Here is a 16,247-nt window from a genome sequence, read left to right on the forward strand (position 1 = left end):
TTTGGCCCAGGTACCCACCAAACACCTCTCTCTGCCCCTCTCTTCAACTAGGCAAGGGGGAATAGCAAATGAAAAAAATGTAGATAAGCTTAATGAAAAAAGTAAAACCTATATAGAAGAAAAGCAAAGCAAAGCAGAAAAATTACTCTCTACTTTTCAACAGGTAGTGTTTAGCTACTTCCTGGGAAGCAGAGACTCAGTATATGTAGCTGGTTTCTTTGGAAGACAAAAACTTCAATAACACATGATCCGCCACCCCTCTTCCTTTCAGCTTTATATACTGAGCAAGACACCATATGGTATGAAAACATCCGACTGGCCAATTGGAGTCAACTGTTCTGGCTGGTGTCCCCAGCTGTCCAGGCTGTTTCCCCTCCCAGCCTCTGGCTCAGCTTACAGTGCTTTCTTAGGGAACAGTTGGAGAGACAGCCTTAATGATGTGCCACCACTGTTTAGCAACTGCTAAAAACACTGATGTGTTATCAACACCTTTCTAGCTACCAGTGCAAGGAATAGCTCTAAGAGGGGAAAGGTAATTTCATCCTCAGCTAACTCCACTCTGAGCCAGACCAACTATAGAGTCTGAAATGGTTCCATAATCAAAAACATGAACATTTTCTGCAGAAATGCAATATCTCTGTAACTGCAGACTACAATTTAGTTCTTTTAGTCTTATCCTGCATGCAGCAGTAAGGTGGCATTTTACAGCAAAGAACTACTGTGACCTTACCTAACATTTCCCTAGCCATGTCTCCCTCTCCCAGCAAGATGCTTTTGTCATCACAGAGGTTATTAGCAGCTAGATTCCAGGCTACTAGTCCCACTCTGAAGCATGCTTTTGCAACTCCAGAGTTAGAGCTGCTATGACCAAGTCTACCCAGGAATATCAGTTTAGACATAGAGATGCACAATGTGGGTAACTGGTAGATGAAAATCATGAAAATGCAGATCCTCTGTAATTTCCAATCTTTTTAGTGCCTCCTTTATCACTCTGATATAAATTAGGTCAGAATTTCTAGAAACATGCTGGTGAAAGCCTTTCTTCTGGGTGTATCTTACCTTATTTTCTTAAGAATATTTCCCTTTCTCTCGCTCTTTTACTTACTTTAAACCTGTGGTTGACTCACAGATGGCTGTGGGTATCTCAACCAGGTCATCACCACTGACAACTAGCAAACTGAGCTTTGGCATATTGACAAGAGCTCGTGGAAGATAAGTCAACTTGTTTTTCTGTAGGAGGAGCGTCTGCAATTCATCTAACCTGTAAAGATGTCAAAGATAGAGATGTCGTAAGTTATTTATTTCAAACAGCAACATCTAGCCAAGATAGTAATACTGACTTGATGTTGTGTATAATAAGAGGAATTGCATGCAACATCTTTGTCTTAAAAAGTTGCTCAAACACTACTTTCACAAAATTTCATCAACTTTAATGGAAATCTTCAGTACTGGGTCAGCATTATAGTATTAATAGCATACCTCTGGCAAGTAATCAGAAGCAGGCTCAAGATAAAAGGTTACAAAATTTAATGTGTTTTCATACAGAAAATGTGAACAGAATATGATATAAAGCCTCACCATATGCATGCTGCAACTAATGAAAAATACAGGCCAGCAGGTCACACTTTTGCCCATATGCTAGTTTCTATGAATTAGGTATGTCTGTGGTAGGCAGTACATCTCCATCTCTACTCTCCACTAGTAATTAATACTGTGGGGAGCAAGAGAAAGACCAGCTCCTCGTCAAAAGGTTCTTGCAAGTTGTCCCAATGAAATCAATTTAATGACAGTGTTTTGTGAGGAACTTTTGTTTTATTTCCCCTGGCTTTTCCTAATGCAATAGAAATTTGTGTCTGTGCCTTTATTCCTTCTATTAGGTAGAAGACAAAGAGCATAGCAAATTGATGAAACAAATTTGTCTTATTTGACTGGGAGAGTCCATTCCTAAAACACTGTTGGCAGGCTATGCTTATCAGGCCCATGCGGTTTGTTTGAATTCAGGTGAAAATATTAAGTAAGGCTTCAGTTTACTGTCAACTCATCTTTATTAATTACAGACTATCGTAATGATATTACAGACAATTATAATTCACAGAGGTTCTTTGACACCACAGGCATTGAAATCATAAGTCTGAATGAGAGTATTAATTTACTGATTCGGGGGTTATCTTGACATTTTTTAGTCTTCTGAGCCCAAAGTCAAACAAAGAAAACCTTATTTTTTATTGTCTGATGATAATATTCTAGCATCAAATCTGGCAACTCAGTACAAAATAGAGAGGATAAAATGTAAAAAGGGAATAATTTGAAGCTAAGGGAATATAGGTTATAGGGGAAAAAAAGTTCTACAAGTTGAAAGGGTATCCTTCCTTAAAAGAAAAATATCCTCTTAGGAACTCTTTGAAGTTAGTTAAATCTCTGGTCAGATCCCCTGGGAAAAAAACGGTAAGCTTATGTTGTTTGCTGTGAATTACTAACACAAGTCAAGAGCAGTGCTGCTGTCAGAATAATCTGTGATTACACCATGTCCCAGAAAAGTCTTTTTGCCCAGCAAAAAAGGCCTTGCGAAAGTTAGGAGTGAATGAGGTTCCTGTGAAGTTTATTCTGCCTCAGGGATTTCTATTCTCAGATAAATAAATAATCTTGAATATTTTTTAATAAACTTCAGTTAATATGTTTTGGTTTTTTTCACTTAAGGCTAAGTAAAGTTTCATAAACCAAGTTGCTGCAGCACTCTGGAGTGAATAGTTAAGCTTAGGGATAAAAAAGTGCTTTCTCAGGCAGCAAGTCCCGTTAAAGGGATCAGAATTATTTTTTAAAAACTAACTCAAAGTGGTTATCTAAACTGGGAGAATGAGTGCACACATTCGTACTTACTTTAGAGTAGAAGGGGAGGATTTTCAATGGGGTTTTTAATTTTACCAATACTTTTCTTCTTTACTAATAAAGTTTATCAGGCTCTTTGAGTTACTTAAGTATGCTTTAGTTCACCTTCTCCTCCCCATCTACCCTCCAGAGAGTTACTGCTGCCAATTCCATATGGTGAGTTCCCTGTGATGGAACTGGAGCAGAGTATATCCAGTAAACTTCCCAAAAAACCAATGTCTAGATAAAATAACAAATTATTATGAAAGCAGCAAAAAAAATGTTTTGTTAACTGACCACCATCAATGTGCTAGTAAAATTAACTTTTGTTCTCAGACCCAGTCCATCAATCACAGAAATATTTGCATGCAAAAATACCTGATACATTTCCATCAACAGTGTCCCTTGGAAGATTTTACTTTCTAAATTCACTTAAGAGTTCCTATACCTGTCATTGAATTAAAACATAAACTACCTGTCTATGTCTTCTGGGAGATCCTTCAGGCTGTTGCTGCTAATATCCAACCACTGCAAATTAGACATCCGGAGAACACAAATTGGAATAGAATGGAACTTGTTTGCTGACACATCCAGAATTGTGAGTTGTTTCAGATTACTTAGCTAGAAAGAAGTGGTTGTTTATTTTAGTTACTTTTTGCAAATACAAGAAGACATTTCATTCATCAACCATCTTTATTCCTCTAAAAGCACTTAGGAAGATAAGAATCCATTTTTATTTTTTTTTTTACTTAGCCATTTTCCAGCCTCATCTGTTAGTCATCACTTTATTTAAAAAGTAATTCAGAAATGCATACCCCCCAAATTGTTCATCACCTTTCTAACAGCATCAGGGGATTGGATGAAATTTTTATTCTTTAAAACCTACAGGTTTAGATGACAGGTCTGGAACCAGAAAATTAGTTGGTTTTGAGGTAACAAAAGACAATTTTTATAACTAATATGTTACCATTCTCAAAATCAGAGATTTGATAGCCCCTATCAAAATTACAAAGATTCCCTTCACTATAACTCTACTGTGCACTTAGAGTGTATTACCAGCACATGATTAGAAAATGAAACTATCAATCTAAGCCAACAGATAATTGGGCCCAATATTTTTCAAAGATGTTTAAAAACACATCTTCCATACCGCAAACTAAATATATAATAATTACACTAGATATTTTTACTGAAATAATTTTCAAAGGAATTCTATTTTTATGTAATAAACACTAAATGCAATGAAGATTAAGTACAAATGTAAAATATACTTGTCAAAGAAATTAATGTCTTGAATAGAGTTCTCTGTGTAGTCAATCAATTATGCACTCTACCAGCGTTCATAAAACCATGCAGCTAGTTAAAGTGAATGTCAAAGGAGTATAAATGTTAAGAAACAAATTACTAGAGAATAGAAATTGTATTTCTGAGGTTCTAATTATTAGTCAGCATCACAATCAAACTCTACAGATCATGATACAGAAAAAAAAGCAGCAAAAAACTTTCCTTGGCCTTTACCTGAAGGTGCCTTAGAATATAGGAAAAAAAATCTCAAACCAAACACATTTACCTCTTTCAAGGTGAGCAGAACACACGCAAAAGATAAAATATGAAAAATTATAAAGTAATAAAATACATTATGAGTCCCTGAAAATTATTTTTAATTATTAATAATTAAAACCAGGAGTTTTTTATATTATCTATCCCAGCTCCTTTTTATTGTAATACTACCAGACTTTCGTCTTAATTTGACTCTTGCTATTTAAAATCCTCATATTCAAAGCACGGTGCTGTGACAGAACTAGTTTCTCTAGGGACTTTTTGATGGTCGTTTTTTGTGGGATTTTTGGGGGGTTTTTGTTTTGTTTTGTCCTGGTTTATGGTTGTATTGTTTTGTTTTGCTTCATTTTTTTGCAGTGTAGGTTTTTTTGCTGTTGTTGGGGTTTTTTTGTGGGATGTAGGTTTCTTTTTTGGTTTGGGGTTTCGTGGGTTTTATTTGATTGCTGTTTCTTTTTTTTCTAGTTATAGCCTTATAAGCTGCAGAATCTTACCATCTTGAGAAATATTTTCAGGGATGTTTACTGAAGCTGTCCTATACAAACAACTACACAATGAAGTTTATCTTTCAAAAATATAATAGAAGTTCAGAGTTCTTGAAGTCAAAGGTATAATTTCAAAATGTCCTCCCCACTCTTAAAACAGTCCTGGTGAGTCATCACCATGGATATATCTCAGTACAGATTCAGAGCAGGCAAACACATTTTATTGTGACACTTTTTACTTTCCAACCATTTTGTCATTTTGGGGACTGACTAAAAGCAATGAACACTCCATCATATTCTGTAAATTTTCCAAATACTGAATCTGTTTGCCAGAAAAACAGAAAGCACAGAAACTCTTCTAGAATGTGAAAAGAGGACAGTATGGAAAATAACTGGCACCATCTTTATACCACATTATCTTTGTGATTTCAAAATATTATTACAATTTCAAATCCCAAGAAACATATAAAGTTTCTCTAAACTCAGAATTACTTGCTAAAACTGTTAATATGTGTATTTCAACAAAATCTCCACCCAAAAATTTTGCAAGTACAGAATTAAAATAATATCCCACAAGCTTAAATGCCAACCAAAATATTCTCAAACCATCCCCAAAGACGAAAAACCACAAACTCTAAATACAGAGTAGCAGATACCTGTTAAAATGTACTTTCTTTACTGTTCACTCAAGTTCCTAAACACTTTACTTGTCACACTGAAACAACTTGGTAACATTAAGATTAGATGGTAAATTTATATTTCTTTAACTAGTCTTCCCTGAAAGTGCTTTATTGAATTAAATATTACAAGCTTTCTTTCTATAGCAGTATTATTTTTTTAAGAACTATAGCTGTTTCTTCCATTTTTCAAATAGTATGGTATATAGATTGGTTTAATACTTTAATACTTGGTTGGATTAAAATACACATTTTCAGAGGTTTGTATTCCCATAAAAATGTAAAAACAAAACCCAAGGCTATCTACTCTATCAATACAGATTTTGGTTCAGCATGCCAGAAATCATTTGGAGCCACGTTATATTGCATATGCTGCAAACCCCCAGTACTTGTTTTGGGGTAATATTTAACAAAGCTGTCCATTTTCTGAGTATGTTGAAACCTAATGGAGTTTTTAATTTAATATCTCCATGATATATTACCAACAAATGCCTTTGATAGATGATGTATTGGAAATTATGGTTGATGTGTATTATATTTTCTCAAGAAAGCACTCTGTATTTTATTTCTTCTTAAAGAACTGATGGATTTTTGCAACATTTCATTTTCAAACAAGCATGGCTTCCATATAATTTTTAAGTTACCATTCAATTTTGCTCGACATTGATTTTTACTATTTTCCATTATGATGCAACTTTGAATCAATCACTATATAGACTTTATGCAAGTTCCATTAAAAAAATAGTCATATTTAATAGTCTAGCTACCTGGACAGACTTATTGTGGTACTTATGTTTAATCATTCTTGTCATTTTTCTTTGACAAACTGCACCATTTCTCTTCATAATTTTGTTTATAGAATTATTTCAGATAACATTGTAGAAGTCCACTGCTTCTTTTTCTCTCTGGCAGTTAAACCTCCAGTTGAAAGAAGAGGACAACATGTCCCAGACTGAACTATTATTTGATTGATGGGTCTGGTTTTATTTTTCTTCTGCTTTTTTGCAGTGAAATGGATTTGCACATAAGGTTGAATGCTTATTTACCATGAATTGCCTTCTACTTAGTGTCAACACATTAAAAGGTGCAACATTATGTTAAAATACCATATTTTTCAGTGACATGTAAATAACAGAAACTACAACCCATCAAAGTCAATACATGATAAGACATGCAAAGGAACGTCTATCCATGCATAAAAAATACGCTTCTGCCCAGAAACTTCAGAAGTGACATCAGAGAAAATTTGTACCACTTCAGTAGTATAGGCTATCACATATATTGTTTCCCATAGATTGACACTCATTATTAACCTGCAGAACACAGTAGGATATATATGAAAAAGAAACACCCTAGGAGCAAACTGCATAGTTGCCCACTTAGATATGACTTCAAACAAAGTGCCTATCTTTTCTTTCCTTGAGCTGTAAGTGTAACCTCTTCTATAATCTCACTGACATTCATGGATAAAAGAACAATTACAGAAGTTTAGTACAAAAATCTTTAGAGGCAGAATATACCTTTCATAAAGATATAGTTGTATATTTATAGCCCAGTTCACCATCAGACTTCTAAACTGGACTCTTAAACTTGATAAGGCAAAGGCATTCAACAGTCAATCCAATGGCTTAGAAACAGAGTACTAATTTCATGTGTTTTGTGACAAAACCCTCTGAAGCCCAAAGACGTATTAAATCAAGTGGCACTTCATTGGTTGTATCTTGTGCAATGCCTTAAAGAACACAGTTGTCTGTCTCAAACACTGTTAAGTCCTCTGTTAAGGAGAAGGACTTTGACATGGGATGAGATGAGATGAGATGTGATGAGATGAGATGAGATGAGATGAGATGAGATGAGATGAGATGAGATGAGATGAGATGAGATGAGATGAGATGAGATGAGATGAGATGAGATGAGATGAGATGAGATGAGATGAGAAGTCCTCTGTTAAGGAGAAGGACTTTGCCATGGGATGAGATGAGATGAGATGATGAGATGATGAGATGAGATGAGATGAGATGAGATGAGATGAGATGAGATGAGATGAGATGAGATGAGATGAGCACAGAATGGAGTGACAGGATGGCACTAACTCTAGGCCTAGTGTAGGTGAGATTGGTGTAGTAAATCCTGGACAATGCATCCAGAAAAAAATTCACACTGCGGTAAACTCTGCAAAGAAGAAACTGGTCATGGGCTTATAACTAGTCAAAAAAAGCTCGCTCCAAGCTATGGTATGAATAGCATCCATAATCACTGAAGCCCCTCTGAAGAGACCTCTGTGGATACCTGGAAGTTGGACAGTAAATTAAGCCACCACACCAGAAGCTTGAGATAAGATAAAGGTGGTGCTATTGTCTGAGTGTTATCTCATGGGAGAGGTTAACAAAGTTTGAAGAGAAGAATCTATCACTGATAATGACCACAAAGAATGCAGAATTTATGAGCCTCAAGGAAAGCCAACTCAGCAACTGTGCTGAAATCATCTCTGTCTGGATAAAAGATAATTCCTGCAGGGGAAGATCATGAGCACTGACTCATAACCCACCAACCCAAGAATCCCACCAACTCAAAAGGAGAGAAAAACAAAGAACACGAACTTGCTATCATTAGAAGTGAGATAATCATGTGACCAATAGAATAAGAGAATAGTGTAGCCAATAAGCATTAATTCCTTCGTTTGCTTAAATGAATACGTAATAAGTAAGTGAAGAGTTTTGAAAGATATTAAGAACCCGACCACCAAGAAGCCCAGGGTGATTAAGGACTGGAGGGAAGCTACTGGATTCACAGGTGACAAATATCTTCTACTTTATATCTCTTTCCCCTCTGGCTTTTCTACTTCTTTCTTTCTACCTCACAATGCTTGTTAAATAAAATCTGTGTTGTTGACTTCAGTGCATGGTGTTGTTTGCACTTTAATTAGGGCAGAGGCATTTCTCACTGATTGGATCATGACATCTTGGTAAGCTATGTAAGTGAAAGACAGCCTTCACTGTGATGGCATCATTCTGATTTTGCAGTGTTAAAATCCTAGACCTTTTGTAGTTAATCCACCAACAGACACTGTTATCCTTATGCCAAACCATTTACTTGGAAGCTTAACATTGTCCCCTTTCACTGTTCATCATTTTATCATCCAAACAGCTAAAGTTTAGTGTCTAATAGGGTAAATATAGCTATGATAGTCTTAGTATTAGAAGTTCATAGAAAGGGACTTTGCTTGTTATTAAAGTAGGTTTTTTGTGTGTGCAAATCTTTCATTAGCTCTATAAAAAAAAAAAGAGAAAATCAGTTTCATTCAATACATTCACAAAATACATGCAATACATGCAACACAAAAAATGTTCACCAAAGTATCAGGTATCGATCATTCACAGGTGATTGAAGAATCACCTAGTAATAAAGGCAGGACTATCATCACACAGCTAAAATCCCTAAGAATGTGAATTACATATTTAAGTCTAAGTATAGTAGTTGTTCCAAGCCAACAGAAGAGTCACATTTATGAAATTAAGTACCCAATTAAGGATTTTCTGGGCTAAAGCCAAAATATGTCATCTGTCTCAAAAAATAAAATTATGTTGATTACTTACGTTAAATTTCATAGCTTTGATGTTGCAGCTACACAGTCTGCATATATTATTTGCCATCATAAGCTTTGCCATCATAAAGTCGTCTCATATTCAAATTTCCAAAACTTGTAAATAAAGGACACACTTTATAAGGGAAAACTAAGTTCTACCAAAGGTCAATTAAAAAATTTTTATTAACTTAAATAGGTCCAGTAACTCACTTTGGGAGTGTACTCTTCATATGTTTCAATTAAAAACATTGGAAGAGGAAGAAGAGCAATGTCAATAGCATATGGACATTAACTGACCTATCCAGCATGTTTGGAAACAAAGTGCCTTTGAACCTATCAAAAGACTCTTTAAAGACATATTCTGTTCCTTCACCAAGAGATTATCAATATTGCTTACTCTTACAACAGAATAGAGACAAAGCCAAAAACATTTTTTTCATTTCTCCTTCAAGGTGTGTAGCAACTGAAGAAACTCTATTCAGATGGTACCATCTTAATTATGATTTAAGCATGTACAACTATTCTGGTTTGCCGTGACAACACAATGCACCCTGTGAAGTTACCCTTCTGGTTCAAAAGACTGAGTCTGCTCATTTCAGCTCATTCTGAAACGCAGAATAAATCACTATTTTCCAAAATGGAATGTGGGAAAAACATCCAAAAGATATAGAAATTTTATTCTATAGCAACTTAAAAAATTATTATAAACAAAGATAACAGTTCAAAGAAAGAATTATAATACATTGGCTGTTTTGTTTTACATTGATAAAATAGTAACAATTCAGTTCAAAAGAAAAGAGTCTCAAGGATGTTTGAAGAGGTAATATCAGCACAAGAGAACCAAGTAATGATGCAATATTGACAGATGCAAAATAAACAATTAGAAAAATTGTAGGAGAAATTCACAGAAATAAAACTAAGGATGTGGTTCTGTAGTTCTAATTTGTTACTATCATCCCATTTTGATGATTGATTATTAAATTATTTCACCTTATATGCCCACTGTTCGGCTGGGCAATGACAAGAATCTGTATTCTACAACTAATCAAGCAGAGATAGCCTGATAAGCTTGGAAAAAAACTTTCATGAAATGTCAGCCAGATATCAGCTTATTAATATATTAAGTGGAAGACATAATGTTATGGCAAAAAAGATTCTTCTACCTGAGCAGCAGAGGTTAGAAGGTTTGCAATTGTGAGCCACCTTTATGATACCCAGAATAAGCATCTCTGTGGTTTTATTGCTTTGCAAAAAACAGAAATGTTGGAAATTCTTTTTGTCATGGCACAGAGTAACTTCACCAAAATGCACAAGATTCTTGCTATTTGTGGTGCTGAGAACTAAACTACAGCCATTGGGAACAATTGTCTAGCACCAGGACAACACTGCAACTTGGATCTGGATTTGTCTTGTTGAAGCAGGAGTTTTGTAAAGAATATCCCCAGATTTGTGAAATTCACAATGGAGATAAGATTACTTTACACACTGTGACACATTAGAATTAGACCATGTCTAGTACAGCATATTGTTGTAAAAATATCCATTATAAAAATTCTTTTTCTTGTAACTTCACAGGCTACATGTGTATGACACAAACCCACAACTGAGGACACCATCAACAATTCAACACAACAGGTCACTGCTTTGTGGCTTGACAAGATTACAGCAAATTTTCTCTTCCTCCTCTTCCTTCCTTTTTGATAGTGCTGCTAGGCACACAGGGGTTTTTTATTTACTTTCCTTCAGGCAGTGAAAAAGCTAAGAGGAAAAATTTTGACTATATCTCTTCCCAAAGTATTTTATTCTCCCTATTTTATAACAGTATTTCTAGGAAGTTTATGTTGTGCTTTGACATAAACATGCAAAAACAAATTGAAAATAAAGCTAATATTATAAAAATAATCAGATATGCAAGAGGTCTTTTCCTGACTTGGATACGAAAGCTAAGGAATGGCACATATATTGTGTGTACAGTGGTCAGGATTTTGTACAAATAGATATCTGGCTACTTTCTAAGAATTTGTTGATGCAATTAAGAGCATGAAGCTGTGAATTCTTACAGTTCTTAGTGCTTCATTGCTATTTTATACTGTTCCATCCAGTCTGTGACTGAGTAACCTTAGGGCATCCATTGAATTATGTGTTTATTACTAGGTATCTGATAAATATAAAAATGAATACTTATTCCTATACTTAATTTAGAAAGCTTGCAATGAAGCTGGACTTTCAAGATGCATTTTAGAGGTAGAATTCCCCTAATGTGAAATTTATAGAGATGTGACACAGGTTCTGGACAGCAGTACTCTAGTAATTCTACTCAGCCATGTAATTTTTGGTAGGGATGATTACATAGCAAGCCTACAAACATCATCTGCTTTCCATTGGAAAGTCTGGAAATTATCTTTTTCTTGGTTTTTTTGGCTGGTTGGTTGATTGGTTGATTGTTTTTTCTATTATACACTAATGAAGCATTTGCTGAAATGGTCTAATAAAAAACCACCTGTCTGCATAAAATATATCTGGCCAGGTCTTCAGTGTAGCCAAGATGCTCTTGTACTTCCGGGAAGCTGCTAAGTCTAAATTATATCAAGACCTCTTCCACTGGCTCAGAGTACCTCAGGAAGATATAGGCAGTAATACAGCTGAAGGCATGTTCCATAAGCCCCTTGGATTGCTAAATATTGTCCTGTGTCTCTTAAACAACAAGAAAAAAATGGCTAACAAAATCAGTCATCTGGCCTGTCCCAGCATAGCTGTTCGGAAGACAAATTGTGTAGAATCAGGTTTCATGGTACTGAAACAGTAAAAGCTCAGATACATTTTACACTTTTATTTCTATGTCCTATATCAATATAAATAGCTTACAAACAGATATTTTACTACTCAATTCCCTCTAGATTGCATCCAAGCTACTTATCTTTGTTTAGCTATGTATTGCTGCGAGGGGCATATACAGCCCTAGTAATTTTTTAATAATAATCCAAAAAACATTGATGTATTTGTGTACATCATGTGCAATATCAGATCATATTTTCTGTGACCATGACATTTTACAAATACCTATATAATGCTTTGAGCATATAAAAACATGAATATAACAAAAGAAAGTATGACTGCTGAGCAAATAGAAGTAACATTTAACAGCATGCATCTGAAGCTGTCAAGATTTTCACAACTGCAAATAAAACCTGCTACTGAGAAGTGCAAGATAATGCGAGAATATTTCTTAAATTGACTGAAACCTGGGAAAAGATGGAAAAATGAAAAAAGTAACTTCATTAAAGTCTTGCACTCACTATGCATTAGTGTAAAAAGAGCAAATAAATCATTGGATATATATGTAATGTGATGTACAGTAATTAATCCCAAATTACTTCCCACTAATTAAAACACTACACACAAAACACCATAATTCCCAATTTTTCTCTAGGTGAATTATGGGATTTGGAGATGAACAATAGATAATAACAGAATGAAAATACTTTGTTATTTTCTTTAAATTTTTGGTTTGCAGTAGTTCTGAAACCTAAATCAAGATTAGGAAAAACTGTAAAGGTTAGAACAATTGAGCGAGAAATTGGTAATTCATGATGTATTTTTCCTTGACAATGTTCCTCACAAGAGCAATATAATCAAAAAGTATTGCACCTCTCAATAAAATGAAACCTCTACACAATTAGATTCTAGAATTTGCAACATGTTTTTAAATTACTTTTCAGAATTCTGAGGAAACTGACATTTACACAAATAATGAAAACTTCTGTTTCTATGTCACAGTCCAAAGAAGCACAGTCAAATTGTTTCACCCTGAGAATATAGCACAAACACCTCACCAGTGTTCTTGTAAAATAATACTGCTTATTGAGATTTCAAATGTCATAACATCTAAAAGTTTAATTTTTAGTAAAGCAGATCTGCAATTTAGGGTTTATTACTCTACTGATATAATTAACAGAGCACAAAAAACTGGAAATAAATCTCTGTGATGCAAAGCCCTGAAAAACACAGTAAGAGTTCTCTATTGTGCTGTTTCAATAAAATTAATAGTCACTACAAGCAAATGGAAAAAAGGAACAGAAACACTGTGGCAGGCAGTCACTTCCCAAGGTGAAAAAGTACATCACAGAAAGTATAACACAGGTTTCCTGATTTCTAGTCTTGAGATGCTGAGGATCACTCCAGGTATGTGATATAACAAGTATATCAAGACTTTAATTATGGCAATGCAATTAATTGAGATCTAAGATTACCTGTGTTTTTAGAACCTTCTAGTTTCTTCCCTTTTTTTGAAAAATGTAGTTCAACACTCTACACTTGTGAACATCAGATTAGGTCCTCTAATCTCAATAACTTTTTTTGTTGCCTCTAACCACTATTTCAAAGACACTTTTATATCTGAGAATGAAAGATATTTCAGCTATATTAAAGATAGTTTGAAGTAGCTGGGCCTCTCCTTAAACCAACTCTCTTCACTGAAAGGATTGTATTCAAAGAGAAACCATAAGGACAGAAAAGAACAGCAAATCATGAAGTGGTGATGCCCACATGTGATCCAGACACTTGTAGCCCCTCTGCTACTACTGTCACACCCTTCAGACATAATTTCCAACTGACCATGTCTGTATTTCAAGATGAAATGAAATAACAGCCTCAAGACTACATCGCAGCCAGCATAAGACATGGCTGAAGCTAGAAGTCAGCAGCAACTAGCCCTCAGCAGCTGTCTGTGGTGCATAACCTCCCCAGTCACGAGGCCATATAATCGTGTATCATGTAACCAGACACAGTCAGGGGAAGTCCTGTCGCACAGTCGTACACATTCTGCACACAAACTCTACACACAGGCAAGCACTGGTCACTTATACCCAACACCTGCACTGCACAAGTAAACTGGCACATGGAATCTCAAATTTTGAGTCACAGAATTTGGCAAACCAAGACTATTAGTATCACCTTAGATTGTTCCAGAAAGAAACAGTTTGGTGTGGCTACAGTGATAACGGGTGATGGGGAATCCAATAGAACACATGTCAATTAAAAATAGATAGGAAAAACAAAAGATTGATTTTGCAAAGTAAAAGATAAAAGAAGTCTGGAAATCTTATTTTTACAAAGCTGTGTTTTAACCCATCCATGACCTCTATAACATTTGCTTTTATTATTCATAAAATTACACATCTCCTTCTAAACTCCATCAGTAGTAAATGGCTCTATGACAAGTAAAAATAATGATTTACATGGATAGTCTAAACAGCAAGTGAAGAAATGTCTCCATTTTTTGTATTTTTCTTAGCTTTTCAGTCATTCATTTCTTAACCTGCTTTGTACTACAGTACAGAATGGCAGAAATCCAGGCTTGTGAGTTGGCATCTCAGGATGCCAAAAGCAGGAACAATTGGGACATATCCTTCTTTGAATTCCCTCACAAATTCAACATCTCTTCCACTTCACATTGAGTATAATTCTATGCTCTTTTATCCAGGACTAGTAAGGCAGAGATCCTACCCAACTTCTGTATGAGATAAAAAAATACTGGAATGATGTCTACTTTCAACTGATCAGGCTATCTCTGTCTTCATACCTTTCACATTGATCAATGATGATGAATAAAAATTACAGTCAGCCTTACCAGGTGTTTTGTACAGCTGTGAAGAGTTGATCAATCATGTAACTACCTGTAATTAGTTAACAACTGATAAAAATATATTCCATAATAAATTAAACACATTAATTTCAATTATACTCTCCAACTTTATTCTTCTTAAGAAATAAATAATACCTCTCATTTTCTGCACTTTATGGAAAAAGCATGCTTTTCTCTCCCTTCAACTATAACTCTGTTTTGATTCTCATCAATCCAGGTAAGTTGGCACGAGAAACATGTTTCTGCAAGACAAAACATGCAAGTATGGTAGTGCTATGCCTTTGTTATGCTCTCTGCTTCTATTCAGTAACTGTATAAAATCTGCCTCAGATTATGTCACAGATGAATGGAGGATATATTACTAGAATTTTGAAAACCCATTTTGCGATTTGGAGCTGTTTTGAGAGAAAGCAGAGCTGGAACAGTACCAAATACACTTTCTTAACACTGAATTCTTTTACGGTTATATTCAAGCTTTTTGTAATAATATAGCCATGTTTTAATGCTCACATTATGCCCCTTTGGTCATTGTTAAGTCTACCCTTGTGCTGTAAAACTACTTGTCTGTCATTCCCTATTACAAAAACGTTTTAGACTGTGAAAGGTGATATTACTTTTACTGCACTAATGTGAAAGGTAAAGGAAAGGTCACTGGCACCACAGTGCTGAGGTAAGCACGGGTCAGCTCTCCAGTGAAGAGGACTGTTATTATTAGCTGCTGGCTTATTCTGATAGTGGAGTGGTTTTTAAATGATGCTATATAAATTAGAAGGCTTTGGAAGCACAGTGTCAAGGGTGGGATTAACTGACACATTTTCCCATGCTTAACCTCATAATCCTATTTCCTAACATAGATCCATGTCCTTCTTTAGCCCCTCAACTATTAAAACATTTATAAGAACTCTGCAGCAGTAAGGCCTCTGAGAATCTTTTCTGACACCTAACACCTTTGCACCTGCTTTTTTGGATTTCACACCCCTCCTGTCAATGTTTGATATTGTGTCTTGTACCAGATCCACAACACAGCTGTTGTTTTTCATGGATTGACACTTTGACCAACTGCATTGGAAAACAACTCATCATGAGCTTTATGCAAATTCAAAGAGAATATAAGCCCTGAGCAAAGAAGGACAAGATGAAATTCTGTCTAATGGAGATGCAACCAAGCCAAGCAATTGGAAAACCCCTTCTGATACAGAAAAATGTACGTATAGAAATGATGGCCCAATTACAGTCAACTGGACTCTTCCTAGTGATTTAAAATTAAAAATTTACCCGAAGTTGGCTTCCCAGTTCCCAGTTAACCCCTTTATTACAGCACTCCCCTCTGTTTTGTGGTCCTGAAAAACCCTCACAAATAAAATTCTATTTTTAGCAAATTCATATATGACTCCTTTGCAACTTGCAACCATTTTTAACAAATATGATACATG

At 35.2% G+C, this 16,247-nt stretch overlaps 1 protein-coding gene across 1 annotated transcript in view; it reads right to left on the reverse strand.

Annotated features, from left to right (window-relative positions):
• LRRC2 (leucine rich repeat containing 2) overlaps positions 1–16,247 on the reverse strand; it is a 94,037-nt gene that overhangs the window by 21,081 nt on the left and 56,709 nt on the right. The window contains exons 6-7 of the mRNA XM_039729748.1: positions 3,341–3,486; positions 1,106–1,261 (exon numbers count right to left, since the gene is read on the reverse strand). Of these exons, the coding sequence (XP_039585682.1) occupies positions 1,106–1,261; positions 3,341–3,486 (302 nt within the window). The remainder of the gene's footprint in view (positions 1–1,105; positions 1,262–3,340; positions 3,487–16,247) is intronic.

This window comes from Passer montanus, unplaced genomic scaffold (genome assembly GCF_014805655.1).
Source record: "Passer montanus isolate IOZ18808 unplaced genomic scaffold, ASM1480565v1 scaffold7, whole genome shotgun sequence".
Classification (NCBI taxonomy): Eukaryota; Metazoa; Chordata; class Aves; order Passeriformes; family Passeridae; genus Passer; species Passer montanus.